Consider the following 27,639-nt stretch of genomic DNA (forward strand, 5'->3'; position numbering starts at 1 on the left):
AAAAAAATAAATAAAATTCAAAAAAATAATTCAATCATGGATTTGCTACTTCGTTTTTTTTTTTTTAGTTTTATCAAGTTTTGCCACATGTTTTTTGAAGCTCTGTTGTTCATTGCATACACACATAAATATTGTCATATTTTCTTGAATAATTTATCCCTTTATTATTATGTAATGTTCCTCTGTCTCTGTCAATATCACTTATTCTGGGTAATATGATGTCAAAAATTAATATTGCTGCTACAGCTTTAATTTTTTAATACTGTTACTCTTTTTTTAAGGAAAAAGATTTATTGAGCTGTAATCCACTCATTCAAGATGTACAAATCAATTTTTTTATTGTATTCATAAATTGTTGTACAGTTATATGCACAATCTAATTTTGAAACATTTTCACTGCTCCATAAAGGAACCTCATACTACTAGCAGTAAGTTCCTATTTTCCCCTAATCTCTCAGATCTAGTTAACCACTAATCTACTTCTGTCTCCACAGATTTGACTGTTCTGGATATTTCATATAAATGAAATCATACAACATGTGCTCTTTTGTGACTGTATTCTTTTACTTAGCTGAACTTTTACAAGGTTCAGCCATGTTGTAAGATAAATTAGTACTTCATTCCTGTTCATTAGTGAATCAAATTCCATTATATGGATACACCACATATTGTTCATTAATTCATGAGTTGATGGACTTTTGGTTGTTTCCTCATTTTGGCTCTTATAAATAATGATATGAATATTTGTGCAAAAGGTTTTGTATAAATGTATGTTTTCATTTATCTTTGACATATACCTAGAAGTAGACTATTTGAGTGATATGGTAACCCTATATGTTTACTTAATTGGAAAACTAACATTCTGTTTTCTAAAGTGACTACTTCATTTTACTTTCCCACCAGAGAGCCTGGTGAGGTTCCTGGAAAGGGCTATTAGAGAATGTCTTCCGTGTAGCTCCCAGAAGTTTCACACTCATGTCTGTCCATGCTTGACCTTTGGCAATTAGTTAAAATTTCTAATTTCATCCTCCTGCCTGCTTCTATGCATTCAATATTATCATCCCCAGATAATCAAATGTTCTAAACTGGTTTCTCTCTGTAAGTTTGGGCACGTTGTTTGCCCTGTGATCTCTTTTATCTGTGATTGGTCCAAGGAATGTTGTTAATCTGCACGTTGCTTAGCTTTCTCTTGTTTCAAGTTTAGGAGTAACGTCTTTCTAGTTATCTACATCTCCAAGCTAAAAATGCCGTTTAATGTTCAGTTTTAACTGTTCCTTATATATTATGCATACTAATCCTTTATTATATATGTTTTGCACAGGTCTTTTTCCAGTCTGTTCCTTGTTTATTCATTTTCTTGACAGCGTTTTTTGATAAGTAGAAGTTTTTAATTTTGATGAAATCTATTTTTTTTTTAGTATTTATTTCTTCTGTTTCTTGTCTAACAAATCTTTTCCTATACCAAGGTCAAAAAGGTATTTCCTTTTTTCCCCTAGAAGCTTTAAAATATTATCTATTATATTTAAGGTAATTATTGATCTCAAAGTAATTTTTTGAATGATGTAAGATAGAGATTGACATTTCTTTTTAAAAAATATGGATATCTTGTTGCTTCATCAAAATTTATTGGAGAGTTTTCTTTTCCTAGTGAAGTTTTCTGGTACCATTTTTGGAAATCACTTGACTTTATTTTTGTGTATCTAATTTTGGGATCTCCATTTTGTTTCACTGATCTATCCATTCACTAACATTATACCATTTTGGTTGTGTAGCATTCTAGTGAGTGAGTCTTAAAATCGTGTAGAGTATGTTTTACAACTTTCTTCCCCTTTTCAATATTATTTTGAACTGTTTACATTCTTTTCATTTCCATATAAATTTTATAATCAGTTTGTCCATTTCTTAATGTCTCCTAGGATTTTGATGGGGGCAAAATTGAATGTATGGATCAATTTTTGGGAAATTGATAATATTTAGACTCTAGTACATGAACTTTGCATATATTTCCATTTGTTTAAGAACCTTTTAATTTTCTCAGCAATATTTTATTATTTTCATTGCATAGGTCTTGCACATCTTTCCTTAACTTTATCTCTTAGTAATTGATGACTTTTAACAACAGTGTAAATCGTATTATTTAACAGTTTTTAATTTTATAATAATTTAATATTAGTTTCATTTTTGTATAATTACTTTTTATACTGTGATATCACAAAATTCGCTTACTTAGATTTTACAGTTGTTTACACATGACTTGGAATTTTCAACATTTAATAATTATGTCATCTTCAAGTGATGAGAGAGGATATTTATCTCTGTTCCCAATCATAGACAGAAAAGTCTTCAATATTTTATTATTAAGTATAATGTTAGATGTATTTTTTTTACATGCACATCATCCGGTTGAGGAAGTTCCCTTCTATTTTTAGTTTGGAGGCAATTTTTATTATGAATGGTGTTGAATTTTATCCAATGACCATATAATTTTCCTCCTTTAATCTGTTAATGAATAAGATTGTATTTATTGATCTTTAATTGTTAAGCCAATCTTGCATTTTGGGAGCTAAAACCTATTTGAGCAAGATATAATATTCTTTTTATGTATCACTCTATTCAGTTTGGTAATATTTTATTAAATTTTTTGCTCCTGTGTTCTTGAGGAATAGTTGTCTATAGTTATATTTTCTTGTAATTCCTTTGTCTAGTTTTTGTATCAAGGTAATCGACACCTTCTAAATAAGTGTTTTCTCTTCCTGTATTTTCTGAAAGTGTTTGTAGCATTGATATTAATTTTTTCCTTTAATATTTGATCAGATTCACTAATGAAGCTATCTGGACCTAGATATTTCTTTGTGTTATAATACAATTTTTATTGTATTTATTTAATTAACATTATATCATGAGAATTTTCCTATTTCATTAACTGTTTTTCAAAAACAAGATTTTTCAAAGTTGCATAATATTTGTTTGAATAAATATACCATAATGTATGTAACTAGTCCCCTACAGTTGGCTATTTTGGTTGTTAAATATTTTCCTCTCATTGATTTCTTATTACTAAGCAAGACAATTGAACTGTGATGTTCTTTTTATAAAACATCCATCAGTGTGTATGAATATTTATGTATAATATATATTATATAAAGCTATATAACGCAATATATTATATACATTATGTACATAGATAATAAATGTATATGTTTATGTATAAAAAATACACACATATACACACATACACACTGAAAGAGATAGACAGATTGACAGACTATGGTATTAGATACATCAGTACATTAACGTAGTCCAACTTTGGATGTTAGGAGTTTGGGAAACTTTTTCTTTCTTTTCATAGTTTTTGGTATTTCTATGTTTTTATTTCCAGACTGAAAATGTCACTTTATAGCTAGAAAGGAAAGAAAAAAACTGAACTGTTTTTTTTCTTGGGAATTAAAAAATAAAGGATTTATTAAGCTATCACAGGCAGTTTGAGAAATTACTAAAATACTATATGGTAGTTAAAATTCTAGCAATGTTTTACATTTGAGAATTTTTTCCCCCAACAGCAGAACATTAAATGATGTCTGAGTAGGTGCAGTATTTCAGGCTCCCATGGGAATTGCCAAATGATCAAAGGGGCACTTACGCTCTTTGGGAATAGGTCCAGGTTTTATTTTTGTCCTCCTTTTTCAAAGTCTTAAAGAAATAAAAATCTTCACAGCCAAATACATTTTTTGGTTCCCTTTGGTTTAGAGCATGGAAGGCTACCCAATGTCAGGAGACACTGGGAGAATTTGGCTTGAATTTTTAAAGCTATTTGATCGGGGGAAGGGAGATGAAAAGAATTACTTTGAAGAATTACCCAGCTAAATCTGGTTAATGTAGCCAATGATAGGATAAAGTAAGTTTTAGCACATGTAATCCATTGTGATTGCTCCAATTTTCCAAGCCAAGTAAGAAATAAACTTTATTGCTCATAGTCTTTAGAAGTAATGGAAAAATACATGGATACTTCATCAGGTGCTTGTAAAATTAAGTGGGTGACAGTTTAGAGCTGTTACTTAAACTCTTTAACTTCTTTGTCTTGTACAAATGTATGTGACAGCTTATAAATTTTTAAAAGAAACATTGAAAGAACAAAAATAGAGGGCTTTTTAAAAGGTGCATGTATATAGGTAGAGATCTAGTATTAACCCTCCCTTGCAATAAAATTGTGGAAAGAAAGATGTAATCATTAGAAGTCAGAGTTTACTTAGGCTGTTTTATATCAACCGTGAGGGATGAGTGTAGCAAGAGGAATAGGACCAGAGGACCAAGGAAGGATGAGAGGTTGTTGGGAGGTGGAGAGAAAAACTGGAAACAAAATAATTAGAGAAAAATCCAAAAGGTTATTGGGCATAGGGTGAGGAAGTTTTTTTTTTTTTCTAATTCCCTAAATTGGATGATTTCAGAATGCTCATATCTGTATCCGTAAGTATGTTATTCTTAGATCAGTCTAGGATTAAATGATGCTAAGTACAAATAATGAGGCCATAAGAAAATGAAAAGAAATAAAATCTTATTTGCCCGATTTCTCTAGGTCAGTATCTCATGTGTAGTCAGAAGACTACCCAGTTTTGTCACCTGGGATGCTTGCTAAATAGGATATAGAGTCCTGAACCCGCTTCAGACAATGAATTTCTGAGGGTTTGAACCTGGGATCAGCATTTTTAACAAGCTTCACAGATGATTCAGAACATAGGAAAGTTTAAGAACCATTGCTATCTAGTGTATGTCAGACTTACTCCCATTATTTCCTAATCCATAACTCCTCCTTTTCCACCCCATCGCCCCTGCCCCCTTAAACACAAGTGTGGATCATTTATTTGATCTGGAATAGATGTCACTTATTTCAAAATTGTTTTGCTCTATCATTCCTTTTTTCGGTACTGAACTAAAGGTACATTTCTTATAGTTGTTTGTAGTTTTACTGCAGTACCAAATTGAATAATGCATCCTTAGGCCAGAAAGCAGTACAGGGCCATCACTTAGTTTGTGAGTGAGCCTAGGCAGCTGTCTGCTGGACAGCTATATCTCCTTGTGGCCATATTTCCTCTGCTCATTATTAGGTACACTCTAATTGTTGTGGAGTTATAAATAATATTTATTTATTTTTTTGTTTGTTTCTTTTTAGTCATAATGATCCTAACCAGAAAGCTATCTGCTGATGATTGTGATGGAAGTGAAATAATGTGAGAAAATTAACCTTTAGTCATGACATAGCTGTGTCAGTGACCTTTCAGTTACATATTACTACAGTTTGTTTGGGACATTATATATCCTAGTGCTTTTTGTAATTGTGGGTTTTGTAGTTTGAAAATTTATGGAGAGCATTCTACCGATACTCTCTTTTTTCCCCATTAGGCAATCATCAAAGTCTTGTTGGGTTATTTGTGTTTCTTTATTTCCCTTTGATTATTTGAGAGGTAGCAAACCAAAGAAGAAGGACCTGGGGCTCCTAAAATGGGGCAACTTGAAGTATCACCTTTGTTTTTTTGTAGCCAGATGTTTGGTGAACATGGATGAAACCCAGAGAGTATAGAACAAAACCAGGATATAGGGTAGGTTTCAACAGTAGGCATTTTGTAAGTCCAGATATCTGTGTAGTCAGTATGGTTGAGAGTGTGGTAGGTATTGTTCACAAGTGAGTTGAGTACAAAACCCAGGGTAGCTAGCGGTAGGCAGTATGCTGAGATCCAAGTCAACATTATATCTCTGGTTGTGGGATTGGAGCAAAGTTGAAAGTTTTACAGTGATCACTCATGTAGCCACTGCCAGATTTATCATTTAATTTTGCTGTAGTTGTTTTATCGGTGTGTCAATTTATCCATTCCATTATCTATTCATTAATTCATATTATTTTTTAGAAGTAAATTGTGGAAAGACATCCCATGATCATACATCAGAAGAATTAATATTGTTAGATGGCAGTACTCCCCAAATTGATCTAAGGATTCAATGCAATCTCCGTAAAAATTACTTCTGGCTTCTTTGCAGAAATTGAGAAGCTGACCTAAAATTCCTATGGAAATACAAGAGAGCCAGAATAGCCAAGACAGTCTTCAAAAAGAAGAACAAATTTGGAGGACTCACACTTCTAATTTCAAAACTTACTACTAAGTTACAGTAATCAAGACTGTGTGATACTAATATAAAGAGAGACATATAGATCAATGGAATAGAATTGAGAGTCCAGAAATACATCCTCATTTTTACGGGCAATTGATTTTTTACAAGGGTGCCAGGGCAATTAGATGGAGGGAAGAATAGGCTTTTCAACAGATGTTGTTGGGTCAGCATGCAAAAGAATAAAGTTGGTCTCCTACCTCCACCATATACAACATTTAATTCAAAAACGGATCCTTTGTATGAAATGTACAGAATAGGCAAATCTCTAGAGAGAGAAAACAGATTAGTGGTTAACTAGGGCTGGGAGAGGATTGGAAGGAAATATGGAGTGGCTAACAGGTATAGGCTTTCTTTTTGGGATGATGCAAATGTTCTAAAATTAATTGTGATGATGGTTGCAAAACTCTATGAATATAATAAAAACCATTGTACTGCACAGAAATCATGGCTTAATAAACTGTTAGATAAAAACAAGTAAATTGTAGAAATCAGTACATTTTCCCCCAAGTACTTCAATATATATTATTAATATACAATATTTGTTTACAGATTTTCCTTTTGATGTTAAAATTATATATAATGAAATGCATAAATCTCAAGCATGCATTCACTGAGTTTTGACAAATGCATACACCTGTGTGACCCATTCCTCTATCGTGTTATAGAACATTAACGTCATCCCCAGAAAGTTATGACCCATTCCTCTATCGTGTTATAGAACATTAACGTCATCCCCAGAAAGTTATGTCACCTTCCCAGTCAATTTTTCCCTTACCCCCATTAAAGGCATCCTTTGTTCTTTGTTCTGATTTTTTCCACCACACAATCATTTTGCCTGTTTTAGTATTTTATATAAATGGCATCATATAACACGTACTGTTTTGTGTGAGACTTTCACTCGGTATACTGTTTCTGAAATTAATCCATGTTGCATTTCTTTAATGGCTGAGTCATATTTCATTGTATGAATTTATCAAAGATTGTTTATTCATTATCTTAATGATACACACTTAATCTCTTTCCAGTTTCTGGATATTATGAATAAAGCTGCAATGGACATTTTATTACAAGCCTTTTTGTGATTCTGTGTTTTCATTTCTCTTAAATAAACACCTAGGAATGGAATTGTTGGGTCATAGGGAAGGTGTATGCTTCCCTATGACACATAAAAGCTGCCACAGTTTTCCAAAAATGGTTATGCCTTTTTACATTGCCATCAACTATGTATGAGAGTTCCAGTTATTCCACACCTCTTCAATATTTGATGTCGTGTCTTTTTTAATCTTTAGCCTTTCTGCTGATTGTATAGTGGTATTTCATTGTGTTTTTAATTTGCATTTCACTGATAATGAGTGATGTTGATCACTTTTTCATGTCCTTATCGGCAATTTGTATATCTTCTTTTGTGAAGTGTCTGTCCAAATCTTGTGGCTGTACTTCCATTAGGTTGTTTGTATTTTTATTGTTGAGTTGTAGGAGTTCTTTTTATATCCTAGATATCATTTCTTTGTCAGATATATGTATTGTGAATATCTTCTTCCATTCTCTGCCTTTCTTATATTAATTATGATGTCTTTTGATGAATAGACATTTTGAATTTTGATGAAATCTTATTTATCAGTTTTTTTCTCTTACGGTTTTTCCTTTCTTTGTCTTGTCTAAAAAAATCCGTGCCTAAGCTCAAATCACAAAGATATTCTCTTATATGCTCCTCTAGCAGGTTTGTGGTTTTTAGCTTTTATGGTTTTTTTCTATGATCCATTTCAGATAATTTTTGTGTTTGGTATGAGGTAGGAATTGAGGCTAATTTTTTCCCCATAGGGATATCCAGTTATCCCAGCACCATGTTTTGAATATATTTTCCCTATTGGATTGCTTTGGCACCTTTATTGAAAATCTAATATGCTATATTCTGTTTAATTGATTTATTTCCTAATCCTTAAGAAACCACACTGTCTTAATTACTGTACCTTTACAGTAAGTCTTGAAGTCAAGTTTGTGACCACCCCCCAAGATTAAGCAAAAGATCTAATAAAGAAAAACAAGCTTTTAACTAAGTTATAATAAATACCCTCATTTTCCTAATATGAATAATGATTCACTTTGAGTATTTTCAGCTGAATTAAATGAACCATTATAATTTTCGGAAGGCCATTTCAATTTATTAGGGAAACTACTCTAATAATATGTATGATTTGGGGCATAATCCTTAGGAATATGTGAACCTAGCATTAGGTAACCTTTCCTGAAACTTAGCAGGACTCACGATCCAAGACCACTGCACTAGTTTTGTACTGTTTAACTCCAGGGGGCGCCATTTACACAGGCATAGTTAGAAAAGTAAATAAAAGCACGAAAGAGATTAGAATAGAGAGGAAAGATGAGGAAAAGATAAGAGAAATATATGTTGTGTAAATGGTAGGTCATCACATGTCTGGTATCCTATAGATAGACTAGGAAATTTAGTTTCAAACATTTATTTTAAATGTATCAAAAAAGTAAAGCACATATAAAAGTGGAGCTTCTCTGTCTAAAGGATGTGTGTGTAATATCACCAAAGCTCCTTCCATTCACACCTTCACATCTCCTATAGTCCCTAAAGTTGAAATCCAGTATATAAGGCTATTTATTATGTTGCATATTGCAGTTTGGACTTTTACACGTTATGGTGGTAAAAAAAAAAAAAAAAGTATTGTGCTACGTGCCAAAGTGAAAGCTATATAATTCTTTGAATCTTTTTGCCATTAAAGCAGTTAACAATTATTTAAGTAATTATGCAGTTGTCTCTGATTATTGCATCTCTGATTGATTTTGACCATTGGGGAAATTGTGTACAAGATAGATTTATTTAAAAACTATGTATTTGAGGTTGCTAACATCTATCTAGTTAAACTCAATGTAATGAATAAAGTACAATTCTGCACATACACTTACAAATATTTTCTTTATTCTCCATCTCTTTCACTTTCTTTCCATGTTCGATAACTAAGAGATGCTCAAAAAGTTGATATAAGCATGAACACCTCAATCAGAACTATGACTTTTTCCTAACAGGTTAGAAATTCAGAACTATCATTTGTTCTTATTATGTAAGTGGGAGAAGGTAGAGAAATTTGCTGATTTTTATTAGTTGCTACGCAATTTTCTATTCATGGGTGTTTTATTTTCTGATCTGTAGTTTATTTACCATTGTTACAGGATAGGAGTATTTTGGTTTAGTGATTTTTCATGCTGGTTCTGGAATCAAAGATATTGGTGGGATTCTTGGCTCTACCATTTACTGTGTGAACTTGGACAAGTTACAAACATTTTTGCTACCAGTTTCGTCATCTCTAAAATGAAAGTAACTATTACTGCCACCCACAATTGCTGTGAAGATTGAGATATAATGCATGTAAAGCACTTAACACAATAGTTCTGATGAAGTAAGTGCTCAATAAAAGGTAGCTTCTAATGTTCATACCATCTTCTTCTGAAAAGGGTTTGATGTACGTCAGAACTTAGTACTCTTCCCTGAAATGGGACTATAACCCACCCACTTTTGTGTGGGTGGGTTATCAGTTTCTTAAGTTGTCATTTCTGTTGCCTGGTCTCTGTTACAGTGATGGAATTCTTCATTGTATGACTTAATTTACCCCCATTTGAAAGGGTAAGGAAGAAGGCTTACTTTTGATAAAAAATACATTCATGGCTGTTTTGACCAGTCAGCTGTACCCATGGAGATGATACTGTAAATGTTATATTTAGTGATAGCTTTGTAGATGATAACATCATGTTTGTTTTAGGTATAACAGTAATAGTTTGCTGCTTAAATTGAATTCCAATGAAAATGAAGACTTCACACTCTTTAATAGTAATTAGCTCAATGATATAAATAACAGATGTGATATTGAAGTAGATATAAACAATTGAAAGGAACTAACCATCTCATTTAGTGTGTGTTCAAGAAACTAGACTGAATTAAGTGGATCAATAGCACTTTACTATTTACTCACATGTACTTAAGCTTATTTACTTCCTCTTAATCATGAAAGTCTTTTTGACGTGGTGATTAACAATTTTTATGGATTTCATTACAGATTTTATCTGACAGTCTTTTATCAATTTTTTAATAGAATTGTCATCATTTTTTCTGAGCATGTTAGAGCCTTCGGTAGGCAACTCAGTTTTAATAACTTGGCTTGTTCAAAGAGGTATCATAAACTGCAGAGAAGCAGTAATAGGCAGGGTGTACCTTCAGACTGTATTGCAGGTCTGACAGCTGTGAAAGGACAAGTGGAAGGAAGTGTGCCAGACTGCAGTGCAGCTCTAACAAAGTTTTGACCAGGCCAATGGACAGTCCTTGAGCCAAAGTCACCTGTTGGTGGAGTCCCTTGTCCTACAAGAATGGGTCTGTAATAGCATTCCTGCTATGATCAGTCATTGTCTTGGAGCAGTCTGAATGAAGCATGGCCTTGTTATGAGCATGATGGTGGTCTAGAGGGATGGCAACTTGGACTGTAAATCCGCCATGATCCCTGCAGTATATTTGAGTGGCACATTTCCATAACCCCCACATTCCCTGTGCTGCATACATCCACTTGCCCATGCAGATTTGGGGAGCAGTTTGTCCATGCATGGTGCCCATGATCCTGTCTTCTTGAGGGGAAACTTAAAAGAGAGAGGTTAGTTGGATGAACCATGGTCTCCCATTCTTGCAGTTAGTCTTGGGGCTTCCATCTTGCCAGAGATTATTGCTTCTAATAAGGAGGAGGTTGGGCTGCTTTTACACATGTGGGATCAGGGAAGAATACAGGTGAAACCCAGGGGATCTACTTGATGTCTCCTTGCCCCGTTTAAACTGTGAATGGACACCTGGAACAACTCTGACATGACAGATGGATCATTACCAATGGATTAATTCCTTCAGGAATGAATATTTAAGTCACACCAAGACCCATAGAGGGAAAGCTAATGATGAGAGGGATTTATAAGGGCTAGTAGAAAAGGGAGAAGATGAATAGCACTGTTTCAGATATTGGGATCTACTAGCGAACAGAATAAACTCATTGTCTTCATGGTTACATTCTAGTGTGGAGACAGAGTATACACACACACACACACACACACACACACACACACACACACAACCACATAATGAGTCATAAGTACTATGAAGAGAAATAAGAAATAGAGAATGATGGTTTTGCTTTTTTAGAATGAATGATCATGGCAGAACTCTTTGTAGGGATAATATTTGAGCTGAAACCTGAATGAAATGAATGAATGAGCCAGGTATGTGGATATCTGGGATTGGGTCATTCCAGTCAAAGGCAACAGCAAAAGCAAAAGCCCTAAAGCATGAACACTCTTCGACATGTTTGAGGCAGGGCAAAAAGGTTAGGCAATAGGATAGTGTGAGAAATAAGGTCTGAAAGATAGGAGAGGAGTCAGATATTGTGGGACCACCTTGTGGTCTATGGAAAGGACTTTAGGGAACTCATGTGACTGAATCATAATTTCATCCAGCCACATTTTGCCATTTTATCTATAAGTATATTGTATTAAATGCCTTGCTGAAATTAAAGTCACTATGGTATTCCATTTCCCTTATCTAAAAAACTATTCTCTTATTTCACCTGTTAACTAATTTCACCTGTTAACTTTTCTGTAGTTCCTCTAATTCTTCTCTTTTTAACAATACTGAAAATTTTCCAATTTGAGTCATCCAAACATCTTTACTGCTTTCCATACATTTAAAGATTTTCCTAAAAGTGGTTATGAGAAAGCTTGCATTAGCTTAGTGCCTAATTTATTTGAACCTGGAAATGTGAATACATTTAACAGTTAATGACATTGCCTGCCCTTTAGTTAGGGTCTCAACTTCTCTTCTGTCCAGTTTGAAGACCACCTTTCTTGTTGGAGATGAAGGAAACCAAGTGTTTCCCAAATAGCACACTAACCACGTCCCTGTTTGCTACTTTTGTTTTTCTAAGCATTTTTTCCCCCATGAGCTTTGGTCCCTTTTATGTTTTTACCTTTCCTGTGATTGTTCTTACAGGTTTATATTACTCATTTGTGCCTTTCTTCATTTCTTTTTCTCCTTTTTCTATCTTTTCACATTTTAAAAATCTAATTTAGTCAGAGTGTTCCCTGTGTTGTACCTCTGGTTTATTCATATGGCTCTATTTTCTTTGTCATTGAATTCTCATACTTGTATGATAGAATTTTACTTTTTAGGATTGCCCATAATCACTATGCTATTAGAGTCTTTGGTCATGAAATCACAGTTATAATTTTGAACTTTCAGAAATCTGCTTTTTAGCTTACAGGGTCTGCGGTTGACTGAGCTCAGCCTCTCTTCCCTTACTATTAACAACCCCAATCTGACATTACAGTTTTTCTTCCTTAGGTTCCTTTTACTGCCAAATGTCAATCACCTCAACTGTGCTCTTCAGCCTTAAAGAGCAGAATGCTTTGGTTGGAAATAATCTGATTTCAACCACCTTTTGAAGACTGAGTCTTCCCAATTTTTTAAACTTAGTGGTTCTCAGCCTTGGGTGCACATTAGATTTAATTGGTCTGGATTGGGGACAAGGCAGTCAGATTTAGGACTACCATTGTAACAGAAAAGGAAGCTGCACAGAAATTTTTGTATTACCCAGGTGATGAGAAGGTGTTTTTGTTTATTCATTATCATGTTTTTAATATTTCCTCTTATTATAAGATAGTTTTTCCCACCCACTCTTCATTATTCTTTTTTCTTGGTTCTGTCTTATAGCCCAAATATATCTCGCCAGTAACGATCACAATTGTCATTTTTGTTTTCTAGATCAGCTTTATTGAATTGAAGTATAAGGCATGTGACCCATAATTTAAATTTTTCTACAAATGACCTTAAAAAAGCATAAAAAACAGGTGAAATGAACCTTCATAACATGTTTAACTCACTATATCTAAAAATGTTATCATTTCATCATGTAATATATAATTTATTAGTGAGATATTTATACTCTTTGAAAGCTGGTGTATATCTTACATTTATAGCACATTTCACTTTGGACTAGCCATATTTCAAGTGTTCATTAGGCATAGGTGGCTAGTGGCTACTGGTTTTTTTTTTTTTTTGCGGTACGCGGGCCTCTCACTGTTGTGGCTTCTCCCGTTGCGGAGCACAGGCTCTGGACGCGCAGGCTCAGCGGCCATGGCTCACGGGCCCAGCCGCTCCGCGGCATGTGGGATCCTCCCGGACCGGGGCACGAACCCATGTCCCCTGCATCGGCAGGCGGACTCTCAACCACTGCGCCACCAGGGAAGCCCGTGGCTACTGTTTTGCACAGAGAAGTTCTGTGAATAGTTGTCCGCATTATTTTCCCTTAAAATCTGCTATAGAAAATGCCTGTTGATTTGTTCTTTTGTCATGACTTTTTCCTAATTAGAATTAATCCTTTATCTTTTCTCACATAGCACTTTGTTTTATACTTCCATCATAGCATTTTTATTTCCTATTGTTTTTATTATATTATAATAATTGATTGGCCTGTGTGTCTCTCCAACTAAATTGCCAGGTGTTTGAAGGCAGATTTTGTGTACTGTATTCACCTTTGTGCCATCTTTCCCCATCCTCAGCAGTTATCATTGCTTTCTGAGATAGTAAATCATGCAATAAATGTTTATGGAATTGAATTGAATACAACCCATCTCGTGGTGTGTCTACATATTACAGAGGGTTAGTAACTAACTAGGAATGTGGTCGGTATTCCCTCAAGAATAAGGAGAAATTCCGTTTTCAAACATCTAGCCACAAGTCAAGATAGTGTACGTTCTGTTCTGATTTTGTCTACTCACATATGTGTAGCTCTTCTTCTACCAGATGTACCATTTGAATTTCTTTTTATGATTTTCTGTTATGTAGTATTTATTCTTTTTGTTTCAAATTCAGCTTTGCCTTCAATTATACTTATAGATGACTAGCCAGGTAGACTTTGATTTCTAAAATTGTTTTGCTAGTTTATGTATGGTTCTTAAAGCTTTTCACCCAACAGTAGTATTTGTTCCTAAGAAATGGACTGATGATGGAAATCAGGTACAATATCATGTTAACAAACTTGATTAAATAGCAAATTGCAAGGTTGTTGCAATTTTTATTAAAATAAAAGCTCATAGATTGGCTCTGTGTATGTAGGGTATGTGTGGACTCTTTCTGCCTGTAAAGGATTTTCTGTCTTCATCTTCCAGATCTGTTTGTCAAATCATCTCTCTCACCTACACTTCCACCGATCTCTCTAAGACAGGGCTAAGTAAAGACAGATTTTTGTCATGACAAGAGCACAAAGTGACAATAGATTTTGAGTAGTATATAAATTGAAGCTACTTTGTAAATACTCTGAGTGACAAATATTGAAAAAGTACTGCCAGCTTTAATGTTAGAGGAAGTTGTAAGTTTTCTAAATATTGACTTGACAATTACCAGCCTATTAGATGGAGCTAGAGCTTTTGTGATTTGGGAGGGGTGGCAGCGGTGACGGTGGTATACTGCTCCTCACCTTTGATATGTGACTTTATGTAATCAGTGTCCCAAAATCAAGAACACTATTAAGCAGGCATTGATTTTTTTCCTTGCTGATTATAAATGAAACAGCCAGAACTGAAGCATGCCTGCTTTTTGTGATTGTACTAAACTAGGGTTTTCTGATTTCTGTTTGTGTTGGAAAATACCATGGAGGTTTTCATGCAGAACACTTGCTTTACTGAAAGTGGTAGCAGGATTTCCTGCTTTGCTGCCTGTGAAATAAAGATCATATTAGCTCCTCCTACCATGAATACCAGCTGCTGCGGTGATCAGCCAGTAATTCTGTTAGAAATGCACAGGAAATGTTGGTCTACTCAGTGTAAGGGCAAAAAACAATTTCTGCTTCTTACCTTCCTGCCAGCAGCCAACAGGGAGGCCTAGGGTATATTAGTGCATTTTTACACTGGCATAGGGCCCTAGAATTGGATGCACTGAGTCTTTTTTGGTTTTTAACATCTTTATTGGAGTATAATTACTTTACAATGGTGTGTTCGTTTCTGCTTCATAACAAAGTGAATCAGTTATACATATACATATGTTCCCATATCTCTTCCCTCTTGCGTCTCCCTCCCTCCCACCCTCCCTATCCCACCCCTCTAGGTGGTCACAAAGCACCGAGCTGATCTCCCTGTGCTATGCGGCTGCTTCCCACTAGCTAGCTATTTTACGTTTGGTAGTGTATATGTGTCCATGCCACTCTCTCACTTTGTCCCAGCTTACCCTTCCCCCTCCCCATATCATCAAGTCCATTCTCTAGTAGGTCTGTGTCTTTATCTTAAATGCACTTAGAATACAGGTTTTGACTGCTTCATAGGAGACATTCCAGACATATTTATGCTCAGCAGAACTCTGAAGTTTTTATTCTTATTATCATGGTACTGTGGTCTTTCTGCTTGTTTCTTTTATCTGTAATGTTAGAACTCTTCCAAGGCCACAAATAACTCAGATAAGTTCAACTTGTGCTATAACCTCTTTACATTAATGGAACCGCTTTACTGAAATCCTAAGAAAGATGTTGAAACTCAGGATGTCTGTACAGGCCTGGTAGAATGGAAAGCCACAGTGCTTTCAATAGCCAGTCTATAAAAATCTTCTTGCTACAAAATCAAGGTTTATTTTACTTCTCAATTTTCTTTTCTCAGTGAACCCATAGTTGTGGTTAACTCATTTATCTGAAAGTAAGTCATTTTAAATGCTGTTGGAAGTTTTCATAATGTCCAGAAGTAAATTATAACATAAAATCCAATGATTTTATTATATTACTCATGTTTGTAATTCCATCATTCTGGACCACTGATTTTTAATTGGAAATTTTGGATACTTTCTTCCAGAGTTAGTAGTGGAAGGAACATAGCATTTGGAGGCAAAAGACAAAAATCTGAGTGTAAGTATTAGCTTACTGTGTGGTCCTATATCAAGTCATTTAAGCTCTCTAAATCCCCATTTCTACATGTGATACCATAGGTAAGTATAGCTGCATACATCCCAGCAATATTACTGAGACGACCAAATGTGATATATATCATATCATTTGTAAATTGTAAAGGGCTATTAAAATGTTGGTTATCATTTTTATTATTCTACAACCCTTTCACCCTAAAATCTTCAACACATTTATCTCATGCTTATAATCCCTTAGTGGCAGGTTGGATATGATAGTATCACTTAAGAATGTATGTTTTGGGGCTTCGCTGGTGGCGCAGTGGTTGAGAGTCCGCCTGCCGATGCAGGGGATGCGGGTTCGTGCCCCGGTCCGGGAGGATCCCACATGCCGCGGAGCGCCTGGGCCCGTGCGCCATGGCCGCTGAGCCTGCGCGTCCGGAGATGTAAAAAGAATGTATGTTTCGTTTTACTGCTGAAAATGTATATATCACCAGATTTTCATACGAAGTTTTCATATTAAAAATGAATAATAATTCCAGCAGGAACAATTTATGTGTAAGCACTGTCCATCTCCTTCTACCCACAAAGTAAAATAACTGCTTTTAGTTTGAGTAGGGAAATTAAATGTTTCTTCTTCTGCTTATATTACAGCTTTATTAAGTGATTCATTGGGTTGATCTCATTTTAAATGATTTTAATCTGTTACTTGCTTGAGTTCCCATTGTTGAATTTTCTTTGTAAGAGACTTAAGCAGATTAAATCTCTTACTGCACAAGTGTCTTAAACCTTAGTACTATGGGCTGCATTATGAGTTCATCACTAGAGGTGTTAACTAGGTGAGGCTGGATGGCTAGAAATGTTTTAGGTGGATATCATAGATCATACAAAGCTAAGAATTGGAAAGCTGCTAATTCTGTGATGTGATCCTTACTTGTGTTTATTTTCAAAGTTAGATCATGAATATGCTTATAGATAATTATTTCCTTCAAATATTGCTTGTACCACTTAAAAACTTCGGAAATTCTTGCTAGGGAAAAATCTACTAGAGTAACGTATGAAAAAAAATATTTTGTGTGTGTTACCAGTTTTCTAAGCATTTTTTTCTTTTTTCAGTGTTCATAATACTTTATGTTCATCTTGTGTCATTTATCTTACTCTGTCTAATAAATACTAATTTGCTTATTTCTCTAATTCCTCTTTTTAGGTTATAAAATTTTCTAGAGAGATAAGATATTTAATAATCTCCCTACACTCCATATTAATTTGTACAGAGCCAGACTCAATAAAAACTTCTCAAATTTAATTTATGGTTACTGGTACCTAAAATTGGGGAGAAAGTTGCTCTTGATTAAGGTAGCTTACACTTGGTTTTTCTTCCTATCTGCCAATCATAGAATCTTCTCTCAACAAATGCCATTCTGATTTAGGGTAATTTTCTAATGTAAAAATCCCATTTATACAAACACCATTAAAAGTATCTAGTAACCTAATTTTTTTAAAAGTTCCTCCATTTCACGTATTTCCAAATGGTATCCAATAATACTTGGAAATAATAAAATTTGCCCAAAATAGGTATAGCTTCTCCACCCTAAATGTAAAATCACTAAAGCTAATGTGAGTAACTTGTTTGTGGATTTTTAAGGTTAAAGTACTTCTGGTAATAAAGCATTTGGTAATTTGTCCAGACTAGATGCCAGAAGAGCTCCACTGTCTGATACTTGATATCTTTAAATATTTGGGTTCACTTTGACCAACCTTAGTTTATGAGCATAAACACATAAACTAAGGTTTAGGCCACCGCCTCCTTTCCCCGACATTCTTCCATCCCTGTTGGAAAAAGAAAATAGAATCTTGAAAACCAAATGAGTGTGTCTTTTTCTTTAGTTATCTTAAAAATTGTAATGTTTTTAATCAAGGAAACTCATTACCTATGTTAGTATTGGTGAATCACATGTTGTAGTCATCAAATTTTTAATGAGTCTCCATGTATTTTTTAGTTCTAGATTTGTAGGAAGTGGCAGGTGCTGCTTTGGTTAAAAGGCTTTCAAACTGATTAATAGGTTCATCTATAATTTGATTTTTAAAGAAATACATTTATGATAGTGAGAAAATGTTTCCTCTTCATAAAAAATCTGGCAAGACATACTGGCTTTTGCTCAGAATTTGAAAGTATATGGGAATCAGTTTGGAATATTGAAAAAGTCAAGAAACTAATTCTAGCTCTGGCGCTGTCTTTCGCCGTCCATTTCTTTATATTTAAAATGAGGGAGGTATATTAGGTAATTTCTAAGACCTCCTTCAACTCTACTGACATTCTTTCATTGATAGCATTTATTCAGAAGAAATAGATCTGTTTATGGATTGTGTCAGGATATCAAATGAAGGGATGTAACAAAAGATACATAAATTTTTACCCTTGGACTGTTAAAGAATGGCGACTCTGTGCCCACTCCATCCCCCAAAATGGAGGTTTTGTGTTAAGAGTAGGCAAGTCAAAGATGACTTACGTATTGAAATCTTAAATTACTATCTTCTAAGAGTTTATGAGACTTGTGAGAGTAGCCCTTGTGTGATGATACGGCATAGTATTATATTGTATGCATATGGTATTTTTTTAACATCTTTATTGGAGTATAACTGCTTTACAATGTTGTGTTAGTTGCTATTGTATAACAAAGTGAATCAGCTACATGTATACATATATCCCTATATCTCCTCCCTCATGTGTCTCCCTCCCAACCTCCCTATCCCACCCCTTTAGGTGGACACAAAGCAACGAGATGGTCTCCCTGTGCTATGCGGCTGCTTCCTACTAGATATCTATTTTGGTAGTACATATATGTCCATGCCACTTCCTCACTTCGTCCCAGTTTACCCTTCCCCCTCCCTGTGTCCTCAAGCCCATTCTCTGTGTCTGTGTCTTTATTCCTGTCCTACCCCTAGGTTCTTCAGAACCTTTTTTTTTTTTTAGATTCCATATATATGTGTTAGCATACGGTATTTGTTTTTCACTTTCTGACTTCATTCTGTATGACGGACTCTAGGTCCATCCACCTCACTACAAATAACTCAATTTCATTTCTTTTTATGGCTGAGTAATATTCCATTGTATATATGTGACACAACTTTATCCATTCATCTGTCGATGGACACTTAGGTTGCTTCCAAGTCCTGGCTATTGTAAATAGAGCTGCAATGAACATTGTGGTACATGACTCTTTTTGAATTATGGTTTTCTCAGGGTATATGCCCAGTTGTGGGATTGCTGGGTTGTATGGAAGTTCTATTTTTAGTTTTTTAGGAACCTCCGTACTGTTCTCCATAGTGGCTGTATCAATTTACATTCCCACCAACAGTGCAAGAGGGTTCCCTTTTCTCCACACCCTCTCCAACATTTATTTTTTGTAGATTTTTTGATGATGGCCATTCTGACTGGTGTGAGGTGATATCTCATTGTAGTTTTGATTTGCATTTCTCTACTGATTAGTGATGTTGAGCATCCTTTCATGTGTTTATTGGTAATCTATGTATCTTCTTTGAAGAAATGTGTATTTAGGTCTTCGGCCCATTTTTGGATTGGGTTTTTTGATTTTGAGCTGTATGAGCTGCTTGTAAATTTTGGAGATTAATCCTTTGCCAGTTGATTCATTGGCAAATATTTTCTCCCAAAATAAGGGTTGTGCTTTCGTCTTGTTTATGGTTTCCTTTACTGGGCAAAAGCTTTTAAGTTTCACTAGGTCCCATTTGTTTATTTATTTATTTTTCATCCATTTCCCTAAGAGGTGAATCAAAAAGGATCTTACTGTGATTTATGTCATAGAGTGTTCTGCCTTTGTTTTCCTCTAAGAGTTTGATAGTGTCTGGCCTTACATTTAGGTCTTTAATCCATTTTGAGTTTATTTTTGTGTATGGTGTTAGGGAGTGTTCTAATTTCATTCTTTTACATGTAGCTATCCAGTTTTCCCAGCACCATTTATTGAAGAGGCTGTCTTTCCTCCATTGTATATTCTTGCCTCCTTTATCAAAGATAAGGTGACCCTATGTGCGTAGGTTTATCTCTGGGTTTTTTATCCTGTTCCATTGATCTATATTTCTGTTTTTGTGCCAGTACCATGCTGTCTTGATTACTGTAGCTTTGTAGTATAGTCTGAAGTTGGCTATCAGAATCTGAAATTTTAATAAACATCTCTAGGTGATTCTGATTCATGTGTTCTAAGATATATACTACAAAATAACGGCATAGGGAAACGATACCCCAATAATGGAGTTAGGTATCCAGACTGATATGTCTACTTAAAAAAAAAGATAAACAAATGGATAAATCGTTAGCCAGGCTCATCAAGGAAAAAAGAGAGAAGACTCAAATCAATAGAATTAGAAATGAAAAAGGATAATTAACAACTGACACTGCAGAAATACAAAGGATCATGAGAGATTACTACAAGCAATATATGCCAATAAAATGGACATCCTGAAAGAAATGGACAAATTCTTAGAAAAGCACAACCTTCTGGGACCGAACCAGGAAGAAATAGAAAATATAAACCGACCAATCACAAGCACTGAAATTGAGACTGTGATTAAACATCTTCCAACTAACAAAATTCCAAGACCAGATGGCTTCAGAGGTGAATTCTGTCAAACATTTAGAGAAGAGCTAACACCTATCCTTCTCAAACTCTTTCAAAGTATAGCAGAGGGAGGAACACTGCCAAACTCACTCTACGAGGCCACCATCACCCTGATACCAAAACCAGACAGAGTTGTCACAGAAAAAGAAAACTACAGGCCAATAACACTGATGAACATAGATGTAAAAATCCTCAACAAAATACTAGCAAACAGAATCCAGAAGCACATTAAAAGTGTCATCCATCATGATAAAGTGGGGTTTATCCCAGGAATGCAAGGATTCTTCAATATACAGCAATCAATCAATGTGATACATCATATTAACAAACTGAAGAAGGAAAACCATATGATCATCTCAATAGATGCAGAAAAATCTTTTGACAAAATTAAATACCCATTTATGATAAAAACTCTCCGGAAAGTAGGCCTAGAGAGAACTTACCTCAACATAATAAAGGCCATATATGACAAACCCACAGCTAACATCATTCTCAATGGTGAAAAACTGAAACCATTTCCACTAAGATCAGGAACAAGACATGGTTGCCCACTCTCACCGCTATTATTCAACATAGTTTTGAAAGTTTTAACCACAGCAATCTGAGCAGAAAAAGAAATAAAAGGGATCCAAACAGGAAAGAAGAAGTAAAACTCTCACTATTTGCAGATGACATGATACTATACATAGAGAATCCTGAAGATGCTACCAGAAAATTACTAGAGCTGATCAATGAATTTGGCAAAGTGGCAGAATACAAAATTAATGCACAGAAATCTCTTGCATTCCTGTACACTAATGATGAAAAATCTTAAAGAGAAACTAAGGAAACACTCCCATTTACCATTGCAAAAAAAGGAATAAAATACCTAGGAATAATCCTATCTAAATAGACAAAAGACTTTTATGCAGAAAACTATAAGACACTGATAAAAGAAATTAAAGGTGATACAAACAGATGGAGAGATATACCATGTTCTTGGGTTGGAAGATTCAACATTGTGAAAATGAATATACTACCCAAAGCAATCTACAGATTCAGTGCACTCCCTATCAAACTACCAATGGCATTTTTCACAGAACTCTAACAAAAAATTTCACAATTTATATGGAAATACAAAACACCCTGAATAGCCAAAACAATCCTGAGAAAGAAAAACAGGACTGGAGGAATCAGACTCCCTGACTTCAGACAATATACTACAAAGCTACAGTAATCAAGACAGTATGGTACTGGCACAAAAACAGAAATATAGATCAATGGAACAGGATAGAAAGCCCAGAGATAAATCTACGCACATATGGTCACCTTAGTTTTGATAAAGGAGGCAAGATAATAAAACGGAGAAAAGATAGCCTCTTCAATAAGTGGTGCTAGGAAAACTGGACAGCTACATGTAAACGAATGAGATTAGAACACTCCCTAACACCATACACAAAAATAAACTCAAAATGGATTAAAGACCTAAATATAAGGCCAGAAACTATCAATCTCTTAGAGGAAAACATAGGCAGAACACTCTATGACATAAATCACAGCAAGATCCTTTTTGACCCACCTCCTAGAGAAATGGAAATAAAAACAAAAATGAACAAATGAGACCTAATGAAACTTAAAAGCTTTTGCACAGCGAAGGAAACCATAAAGAAGACGAAAAGACAACCCTCAGAATTGGAGAAAATGTTTGCAAACGAAACAACTGTCAAAGGATTAATCTCCAAATATACAAGCAGCTCATGGAGCTTATTATCAAACAACCCAATTAAAAATGAGCAGAAAACCTAAATAGACATTTTTGCAAAGAAGGTATATAGATTGCCAACAAACAAATGAAAGGATGCCCAACATCACTAATCATTACGGAAATGCAAATCAAAACTACAATGAGGTATCACCTCACACTGGTCATAATGGCCATCATCAAAAAATCTACAAACAATAAATGCTGGAGAGGGTGTGGAGAAAAGGGAATCCTCTTGCACTGTTGGTGGGAATGTAAATTGATACAGCCACTATGGAGAACAGTAAGGAGGTTCCTTAAAAATAGAACTTCCATACAACCCAGCAATCCCACTACTAGGCGTATACCCTGAGAAAACCATAATTCAAAAAGTGTCATGTACCACAATGTGCATTCCAGCTCTTTTTACAATAGCCAGGACATGGAAGAAACCTAAGTGCCCATCGACAGATGAATGGATAAAGAAGATGTGGCACATATATACCATGGAATATTTCTCAGCCATAAAAAGAAACAAAATTGAGTTATTTGTAGTGAGGTGGATGGACCTAGAGACTGTCATACAGAGTGAAGTAAGTCAGAAAGAGAAAAACAAATACTGTATGCTAACACTATATATGGAATCTAAAAAAAAAAAAAAAAAGGTTCTGAAGAACCTAGGGGTAGGACAGGAATAAAGACGCAGACATAGAGAATGAACTTGAGGACACGGGGAGGGTGACGTGTAAGCTAGGACAAAGTATGAGAGTGGCATGGACATATATACACTACGAAATGTAAAATAGCTGGTGGGAAACAGCCGCATGGCACAGGGAGATCAGCTCAGTGCTTTGTGTCCACCTAGAGGGGTGGGATAGGGAGGGTGGAAGGGAGATGCAAGAGGGAGGAGATATGGGGATACAGGTATATGTATAGCTGATTCACTTTGTTATAAAGCAGAAACTAACACCTTTGTAAATCAATTATACTCCAATAAAGATGTTAAAAAAATAAAAATAAGTCTATTTAACTCTTAATGTAGTTGGCATATAGTACTAAAAGCACAGTATATAACCTAATCACCCATGTATAATAAATAGTGGCTATATAACTGTTTCAATTAGAAATGTCAAGTTCACATCTGTTATTGGAACAGTCTTTTGCAATGTGCATGAGAAATTTCCCCCAACATCAAGCCCCTGTAGTTTGCTGTTATAATCAGGAAAAGGAGTTTCAGTATGAGGGTGACTTCGAGTTGCAGCTGAGTGGGTTAGGATTTCTAACCGGAAGGACAAGGTTAGTAGTTTGTTAAGGATTGGGGAAGGTACACTGGTAGTGATTGGAGTAAAGGAAAGCGCGGAATGATGGGACGGAGGCTATCGTACATTTTAATTCATAGTCTCCCATGGCTGAACATTGATAAACATTATTTGGTATTTACATCACATAAAAATTTCTCTTATTTGATGAGAAGCGTAACCCCTTATTGTACATAAATGCTGAGCTATCTACATATGTTAAACTAATTACTATTTTTCTAAGCAGTTCAGCTTCATGCCAGAGTAAAGGATAGTTCTGGATGGCAGACATCATCTATTGTCTTCTTGTCCTACAGGTTCTTATTTTGGAGGAGTATATTTTTCTGGCTCTAGTACCTCAATTCCTCATATGAGTGAATGAAGTTGTTACGAGTGGCTATTTAGGACACCTAGGCTGTGGGAACAACTTTTGTGGTAAAGCTTGGAGCTATTAGAGACTGAGCTACTAGTGATGAAATAGTGGAAGCAAAGAAAAGAAAGGTGGTAAAAGACAGTATGTATTTCATGCTCATGAATGCAGAAGAGCAAGGGACTTTAAGTGGCAGGCATCTTTGGCTAGTTGCCGAGGTCTTTGCTAATATAGATTGAGAGGTAATTTCTTATAAGTGATGTGAGGAGAGAAAATGAGTTCCTTAGAGCTGAAAATCATATTACAGGGAAGTTGTATGGATTTCTTTTTCATTTATAAAAAGACATTTTTCGGGCTTCCCTGGTGGCGCAGTGGTGGAGAGTCCGCCTGCCGATGCAGGGGACACGGGTTTGTGCCCCGGTCCGGGAGGAGCCCACATGCCGCAGAGCGGCTGGGCCCGTGAGCCATGGCCGCTGGGCCTGCGTGTTCGGAGCCTGTGCTCCGCAATGGGAGATTAAAATTATAAGTATTTGCTCATTTTGAAAAGTTCAAACAGAAATGTATACAATAAAAGATGAAAGGTCCCCCAGAGGTAACCATTGTTTGCAATTTTGTATATATCCTTTCGGATGTTTTTCTGGTAGTTGTTTTACAAGTTTGGATTATTGAATTCATTTGAGCTATAAGTCAGAGTCTGGTTTTCAGGTTCATATTTAATGATTTTCCTCCCCTTTTCTCTTCCTTATAGGCTTGCTATGGGTGTTCTCCAGGATCAAAGTGTGACTGTAGTGGTATAAAAGGAGAAAAGGTAAGATATGAGATGAGCCTTAAAAAACTTGGAAAACCAATAAAATCGTGATTTTAATTTTTTTTTTAAAAAAACAGGGCTTGTACCTCAGCATCTAATTAAATAAAATGAATTTTACTCTACTGCTTATTTTAGATTGCTTTAAGGATTAGACTGTATCTCAGAGATCAGCAAACACTTTCTGTAAAAATACATATGGTAAATAATTTAGCCTTTGTGAGGCACATAAGGTCTCTGTCACATAATTTTCTCCTTTTTTAAAAGTAGCCCTTTAATAGTGTAAAAACATTATTGGCTCTTGTACTATACAAAACAGAGATCTGACTGAATTTGGCCTGAGAGCTGTAGTCTGCCAACCTCTGATGAAGCTTGTTGCAGTCAATGACTTAATAGGCAAAAGAATGCAAAATTCTTAAGGAACCAAACATTTATCAGGCTACTAATCTGTGCTAGTTACCATACAATTTCATGTGTTTCATGTATTTTTATCTAATCCATTTAAGTTAAGGATGGTCTATCTCTGTTTTCATCTCACTTTAACCACAACAGCATCCCTATTATATAGATATGATGATTACAAAGTAAGTATTGGTGATGATTAAATAACATAAACCTAGCCACTATGAATCAGTGACTGACATTGAAAACAGAAGATTAAAAAGGGATAGTGAATTGTGGCCAAAAGGGAATTGTACTAGGAGGAAGGTGATCATACCCTAGTCTTCACTCTTTGGGGCTCAGTGAATATTTTTGAATGAATTATTGAATATTACTAATGATATATGAAAAAGTTTGGGATAATATCTCAAGAGCATATTCCATTTAGGCATATAGAAAGGTACACTAGCATACTAAAGGTGTTTAAAAGTCCTGGAGTAAAGAAATCTATTTGTTTGTTTTGCAGTGCTGTATTTCCAAGCTCTATTTAACCATTTAACCCACTTTGCTTCCTTCTAAGGGAACACCTATTAATGATAATTGAAGAGTGTTATACAGAACGCTTATTTGAATAACATTAGCTTGAGGGGAATAGTTTTATAGTAAAGCTACTTTCTGTAGCAGTAAAAACACCAAGAGGGATTCATTTCTGATATTAGCGGAATGACTTTTATCAGATTAACTCTCCTTAAGATAAGAAGTAAACACTCTGGACAAAATATAACAACTATTTAATAGTACAGGAGAGTGGCCAAAGTAGGAAAAAAGTAGAGAGGAGTCTTTTAAAGAAGGGAAGTACAGTGGGCAAGTTTGCACTTATGTGCCTTTTCTCCTGGGTGGGCGCTTCAGTCTGCAGGGCAAAGGATGGCAAGAACCCAGACAGAAAAACAAAGTCTCAGTGGCTTGAGAATTCCAGGACAGAATTGAGGATGCCAGAATGGCTGGAAAATGATGGGAGATATGCTGGAATGGAGGGAGTCACAGAATGGAGAGACCAAAAATCTGCTTGTAAATGCAGCCCAAATGGTTGGACCCTGGACTTTATATGTATAGGGGAGGATTCATGCAACCCAGCAAGAAGGAACAGCTGGAAGCCTGCAGTAAGTGAACATAGACTTAACTGCTGTCCATTGAAAGGAAAACAGAGTTTTAAGTGTTAGTTCAGCTGAGTTAGCTATTTCCTAAAACAAAAGTTCAATACTTTTTAGACAATATAAAACAATCCAGTATGTGTACATATTAATAACTACAATGTCCACTATGCAATTAAAACTTACTAGACGTGAAGTAACAAGTAAAAGCGACCCATGGTCAAGAAAAAGACCAATCAATGAAAACTAACTCTGAAATAACACAGATGTTAGAATTCTTAGACAGAGATTTAAAGCAGATAGGATAAATATATTTGTTGATTTAAAGGGAACTCTGTGAATAATGAGTGAACAGATAGAGAATCGCAACAGAGCATTGGAAATTGTGAAATAAAAAGGAGGGAAATCTAGATTTGAAAAGCAAAATATAAGAAAGAACAGTTTACCAGGTGGGCTTTTAACAGCAGAATGAAGAACACTGAAGAAAGATGGACAAATAACTTGAGAAATACACGTTACCTAAAACTAAGTAACTAAATGAAGCAAAATATGACTAGCCCTATATCTACTAAGGAAATTGAATTATCATACTCTTCCCACACACACATAAAAATTCCAGTCCAGAAGTTTTCACTGATGAATTATGTGAAACATTTATGTAAGAGACAATATCAATCTTGCATAAACTTAGAAAATGGAAGTGTAAGGCCAACTGGCCCGAGGCAAGGGAACGCAATCAGACTCACAGGTTGCATCAGACCGAAACTTTCTGGACCACCCAGTTCCAGAAACTGACCTGGAGACTTTCCGGACCACCCAGTTCCAGGAACTGACCTGGGGACTTTCCACCCGGCCCAGCCTTCCCGCCTTTCGAGGGGCGGGACTAACGGTCCCAAGACTGATGCGACCGGCACCAGATATTGCCACGATACCCGGAAAGACCACCAAATAAGGAATAACCTGCGCCCTCCCGGATTCACCACACCCCTTTCCCTTCTTCCTCTATAAATGCTGCCCAAACCCTCGCCCGGGCGCGACTTCTCTGGCCCCTTTCTCTCGGACCAGTGAACCTCGCCCGGGAGCATTCCCAAATAAAGCTTGTTTAAGCTCTTCTCCGTTTCTTGGTGCCGTTCCTTACAGGAAGCATTCGGGCTGATGTCCAACTAATTTTATGAAACAAATATGCC

The 27,639-nt window shown here is 35.5% G+C and overlaps 1 protein-coding gene across 3 annotated transcripts in view; it reads left to right on the forward strand.

Annotated features, from left to right (window-relative positions):
• COL4A5 (collagen type IV alpha 5 chain) overlaps positions 1–27,639 on the forward strand; it is a 218,174-nt gene that overhangs the window by 71,026 nt on the left and 119,509 nt on the right. For all 3 annotated transcript variants that reach the window (XM_027089424.1, XM_027089423.1, XM_027089425.1), the window contains exon 2: positions 24,864–24,923. In XM_027089424.1, coding sequence (XP_026945225.1) covers positions 24,864–24,923 — 60 coding nt within the window. The remainder of the gene's footprint in view (positions 1–24,863; positions 24,924–27,639) is intronic.

The sequence above is a fragment of the Aethalodelphis obliquidens genome, unplaced genomic scaffold, assembly GCF_003676395.1.
Source record: "Aethalodelphis obliquidens isolate GAN/ISIS:26980383/991018 unplaced genomic scaffold, ASM367639v1 scaffold66, whole genome shotgun sequence".
NCBI classification, from domain to species: Eukaryota; Metazoa; Chordata; class Mammalia; order Artiodactyla; family Delphinidae; genus Aethalodelphis; species Aethalodelphis obliquidens.